The following is a 17850-nucleotide window of genomic DNA, read 5'->3' as shown; positions in this document are numbered from 1 at the left end:
CGCAGCGCATGAAGAGTATCAAGGTGCATTGAACTCTAGTATATCGAGTGTCAAGTCACAAAAAAATGTGCCAGAAAAGCTATAGGAGCTCGCAAGTATCAGAAACGTTCATTTCCAAACATTTTTATTGTCAGTGTCTCCGAACACCCCCCCCCCCCTCCCCCACTCCTCAAAATTGTATGGAAAAACCGGCCGGACTCCTTGATAAAGCGCGGGTGTGTTGCGCATTTTGGGCAAGAGAAGACCGGCTGACGACGGCATCTCGCGAGCTGAGCTCGCTACTAGTGCTTCGTACACGAAAGCGTCACGACGCCTTTTTATTTTCTTGCTTTCAGAGGAAGATGTGTAACCGTGGAGATTACGCCTACGAGGATTAATTAGGCTTCGCTTTCGGGACGTGCAGTTGGCATTTCACAAATTCTCGACAAATCGTTAGAGTGCAGCGTGTTAGAGCTGCAAGGTGGGCTAGCTGTAGCATGTTTATAGTGGAAAACTCCGTACACAGCCAGGAAAAACCAAATGACCACGTAACACTCACCATTCAGCGCAAGTGTGTGTTCCCCTGTTGTCATTTTTTTTTTCGCTGAGCGAACTTGTTGGAATGAAGCTTCGTTGCTCTAGACACCTATTTCCTTCGAAAACGCTGGCACAGGGTCGTCCTCCAACAAATGAAACAGCAACAGCAGGAAAAGTGATTGCACACTGCAGCCATAGCGCGAGTAGTGATGGCGATGACAGCCTGGTAAGTGAACTGCAGCTAGTAATAAGATGAAACAAAGTGGAATCCAGGTCCTCATTTCACAAATATTCCGGCATTCATTGCCAGAGAAACCGATTGAAGAGGAGGATAAACTTTATTTGTCGCACCAATTCCAGCGCTCGTAAAATTCCAGCTACACATGGAGGCGCACTGAAATAATTAGAAGTGCCGCAGGAAGGCGGCATGGCTCGATTTATTTGCTGGTCCGTCGCGTCGAATAAGCCACAGCGAAGCAGCACAGCAAGCAGCCACAGATTCCTCGGTTAAAGGAAGGATCCCATGACGGGATTCGTGAGCACGTCACAGATGACCAGCAGGTACGCGACCAGCGCTGTCCCGCCGAACACGAAGAGCAGAGTGGACGGCCATATCGCCGTTCCGAACATTTTGGCCTGCAAGGAATTAATGTTGTGACCGCAATGCGGGAAACGTAGTTTCGGAACGCGCTGAATGGAGCTAGTCAGTGTTTTCTCTCCCGCTAAGAATGTAAGGCGAAGGCTTGCCTGCTCTGCGCGAGAAGGTAGTTAGCATCCAGAAACCTGTATATATTATCGTTGAGGCCTCAATTATGGCGCGAGCATTCTGAACCTATAACAAAAGTCTTAGAAAGCTAGAAGGGCGAGGATTAAAAGAACAAACACTCAGTATTCTGCGACGTGACGTCATGCTTCCCGTTAGTCCACTTTCCGCAGCACGCTACGCAACCGGTAATGCAAGAACCACAAACTTAGAGGCAGCTAAAGCTAAGACCGCCGTGCTTGTGTAGCTTTTGTTCTCTCCTGCTTGCGGAATTAAGCTTCCCTGAGCACCGTTCTCGGGACTCGAACAGGGCAGCGAATGACTGATATGGCCGGATGCTGTATTGAAAAATGTCCTTTGGTCAAAAGCGTTCCCGGCTTTGAACTCAGTTCAAGGCCACTGTAAGATTCGTCAGTCTCAGTGTTGCACAGTGCCCGAATAGATCGTCATGGTATTTCGTTATGTGAAGTGTTAGGTTTCAGGGCCTCCTTCTAAAGCATCTGCGTCGCAATGCAATTATCGTTCTATGAATCACGCTCACAGCTCTCAGAGTGAACACGTCGACGTGAAAAAAATGATAGTATTACCTACAAGTAAAAAAAAATAGCGTAAAAGACAGGTCTCGGCAGAAAAAAAACGCTCATGCTCCTCCTGTTGTATAGCGAAATAAGAGCTACGACTGATGCGAAATGCTCTAACGACACTTAACACAGCCGCAGTGGTGTTTTCTCTGCAACAGTATTGCAGTTTAATTAACAATTTCTCTGGAAGTAGGAGCCAGCACGGAAGGCATGTAGCTGCTGCGTCTACAGAACCGCATTTTGCGGCGGTCCTTCTCGCGATTCACTCGTCTACCTCTTTGCCATTGGTAAATTTTGCTTTTGATGCCGAAGACTGCGATTGTCAGTCATGACGTCACAAGTGGAAACTACTGGGAGAAGGGCGAGACCACGAATGGGGGGAAAACAGTCAGCGCTACAAAATACGATCTTAGCTCAGCAGAAATATGCAAGCGATGGGGAGCCCAATAGCCGGATTGTTAAATTTGTTGGTTTGATGTGTTTTTTTTGCTTATTTGTTGCCATACTCACCCTGAGTTTCATGTTCCCAACGAAGAGAACGAAAGAATCGAGATCAAACTCTTGCACGTCCTGGTAGCCAAACACTCTGGACTCGATGCTGATCTTTGAGATTTTCAACCCCACAGCCGTCACGCGGGATGCCTGCGGAAGGAACGGGAGTGGCATGGCACTGCACTGGCCGGACTCGAGCCACCACGGCCGGACTCGAGTGGAGGCGGCGCGCGCTCCACCGCCGCTCCAGTCTGGCCGTGCCTCCGCATGCAAGATTCGTGCTTCATTTGAGGCAGTATTTTCTCGCCAGACGCGCAGAAAACTACCTCTTGCAGTTATAGTTGTTGAATGCATATATTTATTTATTTTTATATTTCATCGAATAGATAGGCCCAAAATCATCAATTAGCCCAAAGTATTACCTTGTGGGACAGGGGATATCATTTGTATTTTGCTTGATACCAAACTATTAACAGAAACAAACTGATACCTGTGTGAGAGATAGCTTTTCAACAAAGCCAGCGGAAGCCCACGGATTCCATAGTGGTCTACTTTTCCGAAAAGGATGTTACATTGATATGGTCAAATGTGTGAGTAAAGTCTACAAATGGGCCTACGACGAAATGTTTTATCTCGAAATTATGCAAAATATACTCTTTTTGTTCCAACAGTGCCAGTTCTGTGGTGTGCGACAGACAGCGAAGAATGTGAGGAAAGCACTAAGGGTTTCCACTGCGCCTGTTCTCGCTTTAAAATAGGCGCCCTGCACTTGACCCTTCTCCGCGTGCGAAGATCTTGGGACCTTGGCTACTGGACCGAAAACCATGCAACTTGTGCCGCAGTTCTTGAGACCTACAGCTCCAAGAGACCGCTTTTAGTTTTGTGTGCTGGGTGTGCATGCACCCTTTGCGTGCTCCCGACATCTTTTCCCTGCTATCTCTCGTTTTTGTCTCTTTTCGTCCCTTCTCTACTTGCCCGTGTGTAGGCTAACAAAGCGAACCTGAGCCCAGTTCAGTTAATCTCCCTGCCTCATCAGCACCGTACAGTATAGGGGACTTCTTTGCACCGCCATTGTATCGAAAACACCACACACCTGATACAAGGGAGCGAACATCGCAAAAATCCAGACGACTGGGTAAGCTGCCCTGTAGGCCAGCACTACTGGTCTCTTGTCGTTGTTGAGGAGGAACAAGAAGAGACCTGGGCGGGAAATAAAAGTGGTAAGAAAGGGGGGAAGAGAGGAGGCTGATTGACGTCACAATCTTGGCGTGGCTGCATGAATTCAGCTGAAACGTACCTATGAGCGCGTGAAGAGAGAAGTTGATGATGAAGAGAGCAGTAACCTTTCCAAGATTACGGTTTAGATGGCTGATGTAGTCATTACTTGCCAAGAGCTCCTGCAAAGTCGTTCACAGGAAAACAAAATCACTCTGCGGTTGCCAAGCATGACCTCCTCTGAAACACATGCTCTGAAGCTGGCTCAAAAGTTTGCTTTTAAGCATGGGCGATAAAAGCGAAAAGGCGGTCTAGTTGATCCAGTCTGTGTTTGAAACCCTGTTTAGTGCATAACGCACAGCGCGAAAGCCGCTTCTAGTCGTCAAAAATCAGCTGCGAAATTCACGTATCGTAACGAAACATGGCGGCGATGGGCAGATGCAATAAGACACTTAACAGTGTGTTACACTTGCTTGTAGTTAAGCTGTAACAATAGAACTGTTCACAGTATGAAATAATTCAAACTGCAAAGCATCTGACGATGCCAATACGTGGCCCTCAGTTATAGTTCTTTGTAAAGAATTATCGCCTTCAATTACGCGACTTCGCTGCTCACCTCACCCTCACCTCCTCCAAAAGAAGGAACTAAGGCTGCAGTATGGTCTGAAATATATATACAGGGTGTTTCACCTAAGATTTTACACAAATTTAAAAATGGGCTTTTTGAGTTAGAAGAGCGCTTTTTTCGGCATAGCTGTGTCAGCGGTGTAGAACATCAGAATACAACGAAGATGTGCTAACTGGCAACCTGGTTAACTAATATTGAATAGTTAACCTTTTACTATTACCGTTATGCTCCTTAATTATTGAAAGGCGTGTAGCCTACCGTAATTAATATCCATATCAGCTTTGAGAATTTCGATAACGTAGTTACCCTCGGTGCTGCGTGCGGCCCAACAAATTTGGGCTATTTCGACGAGTTACGTGCACTGCAGAGGCTTCTTTGCCTGCAAGCTCCTCGAAAACGCATGTAGTTTTGCGCGATGTAGCCAAAATTTGTTGGGCCACAGCGCCAAGGGGAACCGCGTTTTCGAAGTTCTGAAAATTGATATCAATATTAATTACGGTGCGCTACACGCCCCTCAATAATTTGGAGCCTAACAGTAAAGTTAAAAAGTTTAATATTCAATACCAGTTAACCAGCCACTTAGTTAGCACCTTTTAGCTGTATCCTGATGTACTTCACCACTGGCAATGCTATGCCGAAAAAAGCGCTCTTCTAACCAAAAAAGCCTGCATTTAAATATTGTGTAAAGTCTTGGGTGAAGCATCCTATATACCAGGTGTTGCAGGGAAGACTTTGGCATGGCATTACCAGCGTTGGCGGACACCATAAAACCGGTGAATCATCTTAACTAGTATGCTGGTTAACTAATTTCTAATAACCTTTTAACTATTACAATTAGGCGCCTGGTTACAAATCGATATCTGTGGCCGGTCGTTAGTAATAGCTATATCAGTTTTTATAATTTCAAAACCGCGATTACCCTTGGCACTGAAGCTCGACGAAATTTGGCTTTTTCGACTAGTTACGTGCTCTGGAGGGGCTGCTTTGCCTGGATGCTTTCGAAAGCGCATGTATTTTCGCACAATCTCTAACTACAACTAGGCGCCTTACTCTAATAGTTAAAAAGTTCATTATTAAAAATTAGTGAACCACCTTACCAATCAAAATGATTCACCGGTTTTCCGGTGCCCGCCAAGCTTGGCAATACCATGCCGCAAAAGCCATATTTTTACCTTGTAAATTGCTTCCCTGTAACACCTCGTATATAGCTATATATTAACAGATATTAAATTAATGTCTAATTTCTGCCCAGGCCAGGATTTCTTGAGCGGGCTCAACAATTTGCATCAAGCTGTATTGTTGGGCGAGTTGGTGAAACATTCTGTAGGAAAACAGCGCAAAAAAACACAGGACTAAGAAAGACAGACAGACTCGAGCGCTGCTCAACAATTCACTTCAACCGTTCTCGTGTAATAGTTAAAGTGCACACGTGCTTCTCGCGTATACGCGCCTGCTAGGACGAGTGAGCCCGCCTGCCTCACTTCTACGCATCGCGTACAAAAGGAAAGGGCAAGGAAAGGCTGGCGGAGCGGAGGCGGCGGAGGAGAGATCCCACTCACGTGCATGCCCTCGCGCATGGTGATGCGCTTCTCCCGCAGCCGCAAGGCCACGCCGCGCAGGTAGATGATGATCATCTCGCACTGCGTGCAGTAGTTGAGCAGCACAGCCATCTCCACCACGGTCATCGCCAGCTGTCCCAGGATTCGCAGCGTTATCAGCACTATCGTCTTCCATCTGCGGTGAATGCATGGTGTGGAAGCCGTTAAGCTCACCGCCTTCCCTATCCGAATTCAAAGCACGGACCCGCTTGCGATGACATAGATGGAAAAGACTCCTCTTTTTCCACATCATGACGCAAGGTAAAACTCTACACATCGCGTTAATTTTGTCCTTAAACCCTTTTTTTACTATTTTTAGGTAATGCAGGGTACGCCAGTAAACGAAAGGCATTCCTACTCACTCTGCTAAAGCTGAAAAGGCTCGCTCCACCAGTTGCTCTTCTGTTTCCACTGCTGAATTGTACAGAACTTGCACCGCTACCTGCATAAGCGTCCAGACGATCCCCGCCAGCAGATATCTCCTGAAAAACAGAACGAAGCAGACCAGAAGTGCTCAACAACGGCAGCGGTTCGGCTATAGTTGGTTAACTGCGTTTAGATCGTGAAAGCGCTCAAAAAGACAAGGACACAGACTGTGTCTCCGTATATTTCTGTATCCTCGTCTTTTTGAGCGTTTTCACGATCTAAGCAAAAATACTCTCTGCAAATTAAGCGACTCCATTTGACGGCATTTAATGTCGTTGATACAGTGGCGCGCCACTGTCTGTTGTTACCTCGACAACCTAATTTGCTTCGTACGCCACAAAATACCTCGCATGCAGTTTTACACTCATCACCGAACATGCGGTTTCTCCTTCTTTAAACGAAGTACTCCGAAACTAGACTATTTGGAGCCCTTAAGTTACTGAAATCATCTCATGTTTTAACGTCTTTGCAGTCTGTCGTCATGCGAACATAACCGCGCTAAGGAACTCAAACAGCGACTAAGGCCCAAATAACAGTATACTTTAAATGGCGAAATAAAACTTCATCACTACGTTCTTTTCGTACTCGCAGTCTTGGTAGCAACGCTACGACGATTAACCATACCTTGTAATAGTTATGATGATACGTTCCGTGAAGTATGCTGAAGACTGCAGGAAAACCTGAAAATATGCAGAAAATAAATTTAAGTCCGATGATATCAAGCTGATGTTAGAGCAAGCGCATTTTTCTACTTGTTCATCATCATCATCATCAGCCTGACTACACCCACTGCAGGGCAAAGGCCTCTCCCATGTCTCTCCAATTAATCCTGTCCTTTGCCAGCTGCGCCCACCCTATGCCTGCAAACTTCCTAACCTGCAAACTTCCTAATCACATCCGCCCACCTAACCAGGTGCCGCCCCCAGCTACGCTTGCCTTCTCTTGGAATCCACTCCGTTAGCCTTAAGGACCAGCGGTTATCTTGCGTTCGCAGTACAAGCCTTGCCCAAGCCCATTTTCTCCTCTTGATTTTGACTAGGATGTCATTAAACGCGTTTTTTCCCTCACCCATTCTGCCCGCTTCCGGTCTCTTAAAGTTGCACCTATCATTTTTCTTTCCATGGCTCGCTGTGTTGTCCTTAATTTAAGCTGAACCCGATTCGTTAGCCGGCACGTTTCTGCCCCGTAAGTGAGTACCGGTAAGATACAGCTGTTGTACACTTGTAAAAGCCAAATATTTGAATAGTTATACCTTTATTATCATTTCGCATAGTTGTCTTTCGCATGATGGCCTGAGTTCCCTGTGCCATAAAATCCAACACAACACAACGCACAGTTGTCTTTGGAATTTTCAGTAGCCTAATGAAGCCTGAGTTAATTTATTTTTTCTGGTACCTACGCTTCGATAGTAAACAAAGCAGTGGGAGGATAACAACCACCGTATATCTTGTGCGCAACGAGAAATAACCATGAATGTACCAAAATTCTACGCCAGAAAAAAAATGCATGTGTTACATGCAATGTACCCGCAGTGTGCTCACGACAAAACGAGCTCCGAACGGTCATGTTCGGAACACTAATATGGGTTGCTTCTCTCTCTCAACGAGCATTACAAGGTTCAGAAAGTGGACGCTCAGATGAAAGCCAGGCTAGCACTTCACGATACTTGTTTTTTTTTTTTAGACCTTATTAAAGCACAACTACAAACATGGTCGTAGTAGCATGGTCATTTGACAACTGCAACCAAGCAAGAATTAAGCTGAGCACTTGAGCAAATGTTTCAGAGAAAGCGCTGCAAATTTGCCGTTAAGCTAACGTAACCTTACTTTGCATGAGGTGGCCGGTGACGTTACCAGCTTCATTGCAGTAGGTATCTATGCATGCAGTACATGTCACACCCACGCATAGTAACAGACCGTAATATTGCCTTATCAGCAACCAAACCCAGGGTTCAGCAAAAAAATAAAAGCGATAAACGGCATGCGGAAGACAGACATTTCGTTTCTCTCACCCTGGCAGTGGCCAATGCGGTGGTGTGCCTTATCGCGACCCAGATAGAAAACTCCGTAAGCGCAAACAGCGTCCGCCGTCAAGGCTGCGTCACTTGCCAACAAGGGGGCGCATCCCTCCGCTCCTTGACCTTAGCACTGTGCGCACATCGTTCTTCGCCGTGGCGCCAACACTGATGAATAGCATTGCTCTCTGCTTGTCAGCAGTGAGCCGTGGCGCTGTACTGAGATGTTTGTTCTGCTGTTAGTATAGCTTTTTGCTCATAGCGCACCCGCTGTTCCTAACTAACAGCAAGACATGTGCCTTGCCAAGAGCTCAACGTTTCACTTTCGGAAGCTGCGATTCCAGTGCTATGGCGGACTTCTCATTTGACAATCCGTGAGACACCACTAAGGTCTGATCCGTAAATCAAACGAAGTCTTCTTCCGCCGTAGTACTGAGCATTAGCGTTCGCGTTCGTTAGAGCAGGCCGGCGCACGGTGGGAGGTTGAGCGAAGTGTTCGCTCAGAACTCGGTGTTACATGCAAACCCCGCGAACACGAGAACGATAATCACTGTCCCTCGATACTTCAGCACTGGTCACAAAACGTCTGCATTGGCCTAAGGGAGAGCTTCGTACGCCGACTCCAATGACCACGCCATGGTGACTGGGTGGTTCGGCACCATTCAAAGATGGCGAGCACGAAGTTCTTGCTATCCAGCACAGCACACGCAAATGCATTAGGGAAGCGCGAACTTATTTATTTATTACTTATTTATTGGCACTGTGATCTAGTACAAGATTATAGCAGGGTGGCTATACATCAAACATACAAGCGTACAAACACTATAAATCATAACATTTGCAGGCATTTTTCAAACACAATAAAATAATTATGGGCAACAATCTCGATGTGTAAGCTATTCCAATCTGTAATTGCCCTCGGAAAGAAATAATATTTACAACATTTATTCTGCGCATTCGAAGAGGTTATTGTTAAAACATGCCTTCATCTCGTGTTATCACCTGAGGAATAAGTTAAAAATTGCGAAGTATTAACGGTATAATGACCGTTTACCAGCTGAAAATGAAAATTTAATCGACCGACACGACTGTGCACAGTCCCTGGGGGTTATACACTGCGCTTCAAGAGCCCGCTGACAGATATACGGCCGTATGAATTGTAAAGAAACCTAACTACCTTATGCTGTATTCGTTCTAGTTTGTTAATGTTGGTTAAGGTGAAAGGGTACCAGATAATTGCGGCACATTACAGCAACGTGCGAATAAAGGAATTGTACGCTAAAAGGCGAACACTAGGCGTGGATCATTTCAGTGAGCGCTTCAAGAAAAACAGTTTACGGAAAGAATTTGTTACAACAGTACCTAAGTGTTTTGTCCACGAAAGATGGTTAGTTATCCACCGGCCCAAATATTTGCACTCTGTTACTTCCAATAGTGATATGCTGTTATTGTCAAACACAAATTGAAGAGGTCTTTTCTTGTGTGTAATACTCATGAAAACGGTTTTTCAAAATTAATGAACATTTGCCATTGGTCACGCCTCGTAATGACCTCAGCCGTACCTGATCGTCAACTGAAGAGACCTCTTCATACGAAACACAGTTATCTGCGTAATGCTTCACGCGGACGGAAAGCCTTGCCAGAATGTCATCGATAAATAATAAAAGTGGTCCAAAAACGGATCTCTGGAGGACACCAGGCTCAACCTGGCCACGGGTAGAAGTGTTGTTTAAGGTGGCGAAGTGACTTCTGTTCGAAAGGTAGACTTTGATATATGCATCTGGTGGTTGTGTATATGTTTTTATTTATGTATTACTTCGTTCTGCGGCACTTTATCAAATGCTTTGCGAAAATTTGTTTCTGTGGGTAGAAAAACGCATTATTTGAATCCACTACATAACGTTATTGCATTGTTTAATATTCTAAAACCTGCTTTCCGCATGGCACTCCTAGCAAAGCAACCTCTGCTCGCCAGCAAAGGTTCTGTCGTGGGGAGACCGAACAGGACGGGGAACGTTGAGCCCAAATGAACTTCGGCATCTCTTGCAGGCGGCTGCTGTACAGATCCTTCTGACACAAAAGGGAAACGTATTATGAGCATGCAGTTATGATTACTCTATAATTATGCGTGACAAACACACTTTTATTGTTTTCTAAGTAGTTTTCCTCTTGGCGTATATATGACACCCAAAAGTCATTTCAAAGTTTAATAGAAAAATAGGCAAAAATTTCTTTTTTTTTGGTGCAGATTGACTGCTCTCTTTCATACAGGAAGAACCTGTACCTTTGTGAAACTTGTTTTGCGACCAGTAAAAAAATGCTATCAAAGGGCACTGATACATTGCGCAACTTTTGTCAAAGTATGCGTAGGCCACATAGACCATGAATTGAATTTCTGTCGGGGCGGGCTGTTGGTCACCGGCAGCACTCTCTGACGTTGCGAAGCCTTAAGCAACGAAGATTCCTGCTCACTGCTCGCATCACGCAAGCGCCACTAGAGCTCCTAGCGCGCTTTGAACACAACGGTGAACACGCGTGATGCAGCCGACGTGCTACTCTTGACAAAAGATCCATCCACTCATTCAGCACTGCTGGGCTAGACTACAACACGTCTGAACTACGCCAAGCAGTGACAGGGTCTGTTTATCTGATCTTCCTCTACGTTACAGATATTTGCCCGCGAACTGAGCGACGTGTGCTCAAAACCTTCGTCATCAGTACGCAGCTTCGCTGCCGGTTTTACTAGTCATACCACGGGAAAAACTGAGGGAGAGGACTAATTTGCAAGCGCGCAGTGGGCGCCAGAAACCCTCCCCTGACTACTACAAAGCGCCACGTGGATCGACATCGTGCCATGCAACCTGGGTAGCGCCGTCACGTTTTGTGGGTTGTGCTGAGAACTACGGAACTTCCGAGGTTGTGCACGGCTGTGTTGGCACCAGTTAGGCATCGTCTGCGAGCCAGCGGCCGTAACAGCCCCAGGACGAGTGAAATGATCAGTGGCGCACCTTCTCCATGATGGCGTACAGCTCCTCGTCGACCCCGATGAGACGGAACATGTAGGAGCCGTAGAGGAAGGCCATCACCTGCAGCACGCTGGGCAGGATGTACAGGGTGAGCCGGTGGTGGCAGAGAGGCAGCTCACCCAGCTCTGGCCTCTCGTACTTCTGAGTCTGCCAAGCGGGCATGCAAAGAAGTCGTTTTTCGGTGCATTAGAGGAAGGGAGTTGGCTCGTTTCGTCTTATGTGGCCTATGCTCTGAGACAAGCAAAGCATTCGCGAGTGGGATCAGATTATATCTTAGCTCCTTTTCTGTTTTGGTGCTCTACACATTATATTTTCACTTCGCGTTACAGTAAAGGAACACGTGAGCAGTTATTTATTATTTGCAAAATAGTGCGGACACTAAGTCCAAGCAGGGTGGGCGTACAAGTTAGCAACCCTGCAAAAGAAAAGACACAAATAGCACTTGTTGGCTAGGCCTCACAGACAAATTGTTCAGTTATCTGACTCCGATCAGTTATTGTGCGTGGAAAAAACAAAAGCTTGAGTCTGTTTTAGCGAATATAGGGGATCGAGAACTAGGGTGGAAACGTTGCGTTTGTCTAGCAGTTAAGGGCGTTGAGCTCCAAATCGAGAGCTCCAAATCCAATGGGGGCTCCAAATCGAGTTGGTTATCTAATACGAGAAGAAAATATTATTCTCAACTTTTTTCTTCGAAGCTAACGTCGTTCAACCTTGTTAATTTACATTAAACTAGTAGGAGAGTCAGCCCTTACAGCTCTTCTCTGCATCCTTTCCAGGTCTTTTGTGTTACATTTAGTACAGGGGTCCTACACTATGCGTGTATATTCGAGTTTAGGTCGTATTATTGAAGAATAGCAAAGTAGCTTAATGTTAGGAGGGGCGTTTTTCAGTTTGTCCTAAGCAGCACAAGTCGGTTTTTCGCAAACCAACCAGAAAAAGCGAGTTCACTTTGACTGTAGTGTTTCTAAATAGAACGCGTAAAATTATTGAGATATTTCATTCGAAAACAACAAAGTGTCATTTGCGTTCTTGACGCAAAAAGGACCGAGGGATATTGTCGGCGTTTTTAGGTTCGTTTTCACGATCGGTGACCCTGAGCAATTTAGGACGACAGAGCAGAGCATCCCAAGTGCGCCAGTTTTCGGCTGTACACATGGGGTAGCCCCTCTCATCTCCGCCAATAGAAGTTTTCGCAGTTTGACGGGAAAAGTGACGAGGGAGAGGAATATCTGACGAGCTTCGCGTGGCGCCGTTCACGTAGGCGTTCGGAACGTCGCGAAGGCTTCACATTTTCTTTTATCTCGCTTTTGTCTCTCACTATCATTGAAAGTGTTGACTAGCGGACATCGAACTCCGCGACCATTGTATGGCAATACACCGGCGGTTGAACATTTACTTAATCTTCATTTTTCTGGTTTCGTATCAAGGGCGAGCTCCCAATGGGTTCACTTCGTCGCTGATTCCACTGCTTCGTGATAGCAGCCGACCAGCAAGTTCTACTTCATGGTCGCTAGCAAAGTGGAGTGATTCGTCCGAACCTGTTTACAATACGATTAGGGATTGGACTTATCGGTTCTTAATTTTTTTAAATTCGGCGGATTCTGTTTTCTCAGAATGCAGTATTTTTTTTGCTGTTTTTTTGCGAATAATATTTCACGTGGAAGAATTACTGGTATTTTTCGGCGATGTATTTGCTAGCTCCCCTGTCGCACCGAGAAGACACGAATAGCTTATCTTGTCTTGTTCGTTAGCAACATCTGATTATACGCCTGTAATTAGCTCACAAACAGTCGCATTTACATTAATGGTGAAATATAAAATGCTACCACCGTAAAAAAACAAAGGGGGAAGGAACATCATGAAAGTTAATTGATCGGGCCGTAAGGCAAAATCTTCAATAAAATTTAATTTATAATTGGCTTGCCAAAAAGCCCAAATGGGCAAGAAATAAAAGGCCAAAGCCGCAGGGGAGCACCACACGCGTACAGTTGCCTCGCTTAAGCAAGCGGAAGCAGGCCTTTCTATCCGCTCGCCTTCATGTCGTAATAGCAAGCCTTGTGTGTTTAGGACAAATGCAAGTGTATTTGTTGCTTGCGACACGCTGCGCACTGCTTCAATCACGGGACCAACTGTAAACGTAGCAAACGCTTCACGAGAGCAGAGTTTTGGTTTGGAATCAACTGAAAAATGGCCGCTGCCAAAATCCAGAAGGCGCCGGAGGTCCTCCGATCACGTAGTTCCTGTGGTGACGGCAGCGATGCAAGTGCCGCTGAAACATCGCGGAAACCAGCACATGACACTTTTTCGCGACACTTGTCAACGGTTTGGAGTTGACGGCGGCTTGTTACTGTCACGAACATTGTCGGTGTCCTTACATTCCGTGCAAAAACTCCGTAACCAAGCAGCAACGTCTCTGATAAGGTGATATCATACAGTGAGCAGAAGAAGGAGTTTTCCTTTAAGTCTGTTTAACAGGGTTAAAGGAGAAAAAAAACTACTATTTCTATTGCGAATAATTGTCTACACGCAAAGTATTGAAACCGATACAAAGCTGCGCACGCACTAGTCGGGTGTTTCGTATGGTAAAGTTTGTTCAACAATATTTTCCTGCGTGTAATTATTCTGGCTGTACAAGTTTACCTAACGATGCAGAGGTGGGCATTCCACCTTTGCCCTCCGTAAGCTACTAACTCTGACACGATGCTTGTGTACAACCAACCATTTGAGCGGAACGAGAATATTTAAAAAAAATCATTTTTTTTTGGGTTAAAACGAGCGCATAAACGCAAGACGCGCCGTTATGCTCGTCACACCCCCATTAATTTCGCCTTTATGACCCTTCATCGCTAATATCCACAACAAAGAGTTAATTTTTCCCCGTAATGTAGGCAGTCGTTCGAACGAAAGTTTATGTATCCTGTTATGATGTATAGTAAAACGCTCGTCACTCCCTCATAAAATGCGCAGGAACACGGTGCGAATTTTCTATGCGCTTTAGAACCTGTACAGAATCGGTGCACTTTAATGGTGCTCCGCAGAAGATAACGCGACAGCAAACCTACGTGTACTCACTGTTGTCTCATCATAATAATCCCACTCGGAGGTCACAGGTGTGGTGTTCTGCGGGACGATCACTGTTGCATTCCGAAGACTTGTCTGTCAAGAGTTAAAACAATTAATGTGTTTAGTTTTCTTTAAATTATGAAGTCCAACTTTTCGCTTTCAGGTCTAAGAGATGTAAATGCGGACCAAGCAGTAAGAGTCACAGCAGGAAAAATCATGGAAGGCACCCAGAGGCCCCTTGCGGGGTTGAACATGGCTGAACGGCACATTGAGTGCCCTATTCTCGGTTATTGGAAATGGGAGAGCTTGTTTATTTCTTTATTTATTTACCCACAGCGGCGCAGCACATGCCATTACCAAGAGGGAGGGGGGGTTACAAAACACAGGAAATACGCAAAACCGGTTTCTCTTGTGAACGTAACAGCTTTTATGGCTATGGCCCCTCATTAGCTGATGCCAGGTGTCTTTATCACAACGCTACTCGGTCTTCGTGCAACAGTTCAGGCACGTCAGTTATCTTAAGTACTGGACGCCATATTTGTTCTCCCTTGAAACGCTGCTCTTTTTGCGAAGGCCGTCTTTCGCAGGGAGTCAAAAACTTTTTTTTCTACCACCACAAGCTTTGTATTGATATTCATCTAATCCTCTTCCTAATCACTACTTGCGTGATCCGTCCCTTTCGTAATCTGTTCGTTGAATTATCAATCACACTGTGCCACTTTCTCTCTCTCCCTGTCTTTTTTTTATTTTTAGTTGGCAGGATAGTTCAAGTGCCAGCCGTTCAGTGAGGCATTTGCGGTTCCCGTGGCTATATACTCATCTTCTTTTCTCATTAAGCAAATACTGCTACTACTTGTTCACAGAGAGCGAATGGGCAGGAAGTAAATAAGGGGTATGTAGTATCTCCTTATGTATGTACACGCGGCGCAGCGTCTCCAAGGTAGCTTGGGTACAAATGGTGCACTTGCAGCACCGATCGAAATATCAAGGAGCATTTAGCTCCATGGCACAGAAAGATTCAGACAGCATGCATATTTATTAATGTTGAACAGACAGCAGTAATGTCTTTTGAAAAAAGGTTCCAGGCATGGGACGTAGGAAGATCCCTGGTTTCTGCGTTATTTTTTCTAGTTTTGAAGAGACGGATCATCCTTTCGCATGGCTAGATGCACAGGTTCCTCCAATACGAAAGAGAACAAAGTTTGAGTGGTCAGTTAATGATTACTCGATAGTTTTGTGTGACAACAACACTTTTTCCCTGTTTGCTAACTAGTTTTCCACTTGTTGTTTAATATCCAAAACTCATTTTCAACTTTAGAAGATTAATACTTTTTTTGTGCAAACTAGCTCCCATTCGTATTGGAGAGACTTGTACAACCTTGATAAATTTCATTCACAGGAGGTCACTAAACATACTTCTGACCGTTGGGTCTTAGCACGGTACGATTACGAGACTGTGCAATTCGCATTCAATAACGTCTCTGATGTTCACACAACGAAAATTCTTTAATGTTCCACATGAACATAGTCATCCAGAGGTCACAGGAAAACTAAAAATCGAATAACTTGAAAAGTAGAGAATATAGCGGGATGCGGCTTTCACGCAAAGGAACAAAAATTATTGTGGGACCATAAAAAGAACGAAAAATAAAGTGTCCCGGTCCGTGCAACTAATTATGAGGGATTTCACACAAAGGAGCAGAAAGACTTTTTTTATGATGAAAAATTATCGCCGACTGATGGAGCTGTACCACCACTGTACTAGGTATTGACACGAACGAAGCGCCACCTTCCGGTGGCGAATGTACTTATTCTGGCAGTAAAATGTTTCACTATTAAAAATTATCTCCAGCTTTTTATTTGTCAATTTCTCTGAGAAACCACATCGTGCTGCTATCTATACTTTTCAGGTTATTGAATTTTTACTTTTTCTGGGACTTTTGGAACTCCCAGTATATGACTGTGGACGTTAAGAGGTTTTGTCACAAAGAACTGACCGCCTTCATTGTTTTGAACTCCAGTCGTCCAGGGCAGGCGAGTCCCTGAAGAGCTGCATAGAATAGCAGCAACATCAGGATAAGAGCTGGGTACATGACATTCATGAACCTCCAGGAGAGGTGATGCCGCGTAGGGTTGTCCTTGCGAAACTTGCGCCATGCTATCTGCGTAAAAGCATACCCCACAAGGATAGAGTCAGTTTTTGTTGGTCTTTATCAATACATGCTTTGCGACTGCCTTTTTCTTGTGCCAGTTGTTGACACACATTACTCTGGCTATTTAATATGTGCATACGCATGTCTAATGACCAAGAGGTTCAGCGATACCACGCATAACACGTTATTAAAGTAAGCAACAAAGCCACATCTTGCCGCAACTTTAGAGCATACTACAAAGCAAGTGCAATCTTCAGTCAGAAGCATAGAACCGATGGGGTCTGCTTCTGGGTCACTCTGTGTGGCTCGTCATGCATCGCCAATGTTCCAAGTGTCCTGAAGGTGAGAGGGACACCTGCCCTCGCTCCTCCGAAACGTAGTTCGTCTGCGAACTCTACAAGATCGTTATTACATGGCTCAGAGGCAAATCTCTTGGCATGTATACTTTTGACAAAGGCTCAAAATTTAGGGATGGGAAAGCGATCCGCGTAATAGCGTCCTAATCGCGCTATTCTAGCGGAATATTTTAGCAGATTTTCCAGTGGAATTAGTATTCCACTAGAAAATCTGCGGCGAAAGAACGAACGCCGCAGTGAAAAGATGCAATTGCACCCGCGAATCAGTTCTCGCTTATGTTCAAAACGTATTGATGGGCTTTCCTGCAGTCGAGTGCGTTGCTGATCGGCATGCACACTGTCGCTCAATATGAAAGGGAACACGAGAGCTCGAGACCACCGCGCTTCGCGCAGCGCTGCCACCGAAAGCCGGAGAGAATGGGTGGCACCAGACATATGCGTGGAAAGAGCAGTCTGCCAAGCTAACCGCGCATGCGCCTTTACCGCCGATTCTCGCCGGCACTCGGTAGCAGCACTGCGCGAAGCGCCGTAGTCTCGAGCTCTCGTGTTCCCTTTCATATTGAGCGACTTTGTACGTTGCAGCGGAGGCTTTCTCTTTCAAAAGTCCGTTCGTACATTAAGGTGATTCATTCGAGAATAGTATCCACTGACATATCTTACCAATTGCAAGATGATGGAGTAGGGCTTCAATATGGTCGACTTGCATATCTTCAGAAAATACGTTGTGGCTACAATATCTTCGTCGCCAGCAATATCGGATATCTGAAAACAAACGACACGCTTCTTTTATGCGGCGCGAGGCAAACGAAGGCGAGAAAAAGTGAGCTGGCACCATTGTGAGCAGATCGACGATTTGCGAAAGCTGTTGCATAAGTTTTGTTTCTTGGGCGGCAATTTTTCGGCTAAGTGATTGAATTGAAAGATCTGTCTACGTGAAAGTTTGGAGTGTTCTCTTTCCCATGAACACACGACTATTTGATGCAGTGATTCACATCAGCACCGGTGCACTACTCTCTGCA

General features: G+C 45.4%; 1 protein-coding gene across 2 annotated transcripts in view; it reads right to left on the bottom strand.

Moving 5' to 3' along the window:
* Nucleotides 1-835: 835 nt before the first annotated feature.
* The window catches only part of LOC144113582 (uncharacterized), a 56354-nt gene continuing 39339 nt past the window's right edge, over nucleotides 836-17850 (bottom strand). For both annotated transcript variants that reach the window (XM_077646741.1, XM_077646740.1), the window contains exons 3-13: nucleotides 17492-17593; nucleotides 16320-16484; nucleotides 14332-14415; nucleotides 11242-11406; nucleotides 6844-6899; nucleotides 6156-6275; nucleotides 5755-5929; nucleotides 3650-3749; nucleotides 3446-3552; nucleotides 2371-2502; nucleotides 836-1152 (exon numbers count right to left, since the gene is read on the bottom strand). In XM_077646741.1, coding sequence (XP_077502867.1) covers nucleotides 1024-1152; nucleotides 2371-2502; nucleotides 3446-3552; nucleotides 3650-3749; nucleotides 5755-5929; nucleotides 6156-6275; nucleotides 6844-6899; nucleotides 11242-11406; nucleotides 14332-14415; nucleotides 16320-16484; nucleotides 17492-17593 — 1335 coding nt within the window. In that variant the 3' untranslated portion in view covers nucleotides 836-1023. The remainder of the gene's footprint in view (nucleotides 1153-2370; nucleotides 2503-3445; nucleotides 3553-3649; nucleotides 3750-5754; nucleotides 5930-6155; nucleotides 6276-6843; nucleotides 6900-11241; nucleotides 11407-14331; nucleotides 14416-16319; nucleotides 16485-17491; nucleotides 17594-17850) is intronic.

The sequence above is a fragment of the Amblyomma americanum genome, chromosome 1 (genome assembly GCF_052857255.1).
Source record: "Amblyomma americanum isolate KBUSLIRL-KWMA chromosome 1, ASM5285725v1, whole genome shotgun sequence".
NCBI lineage: Eukaryota > Metazoa > Arthropoda > Arachnida > Ixodida > Ixodidae > Amblyomma > Amblyomma americanum.
Note: the sequence above shows the minus strand (reverse complement) of the source record. Positions and strands in the feature narration are given on the sequence as shown.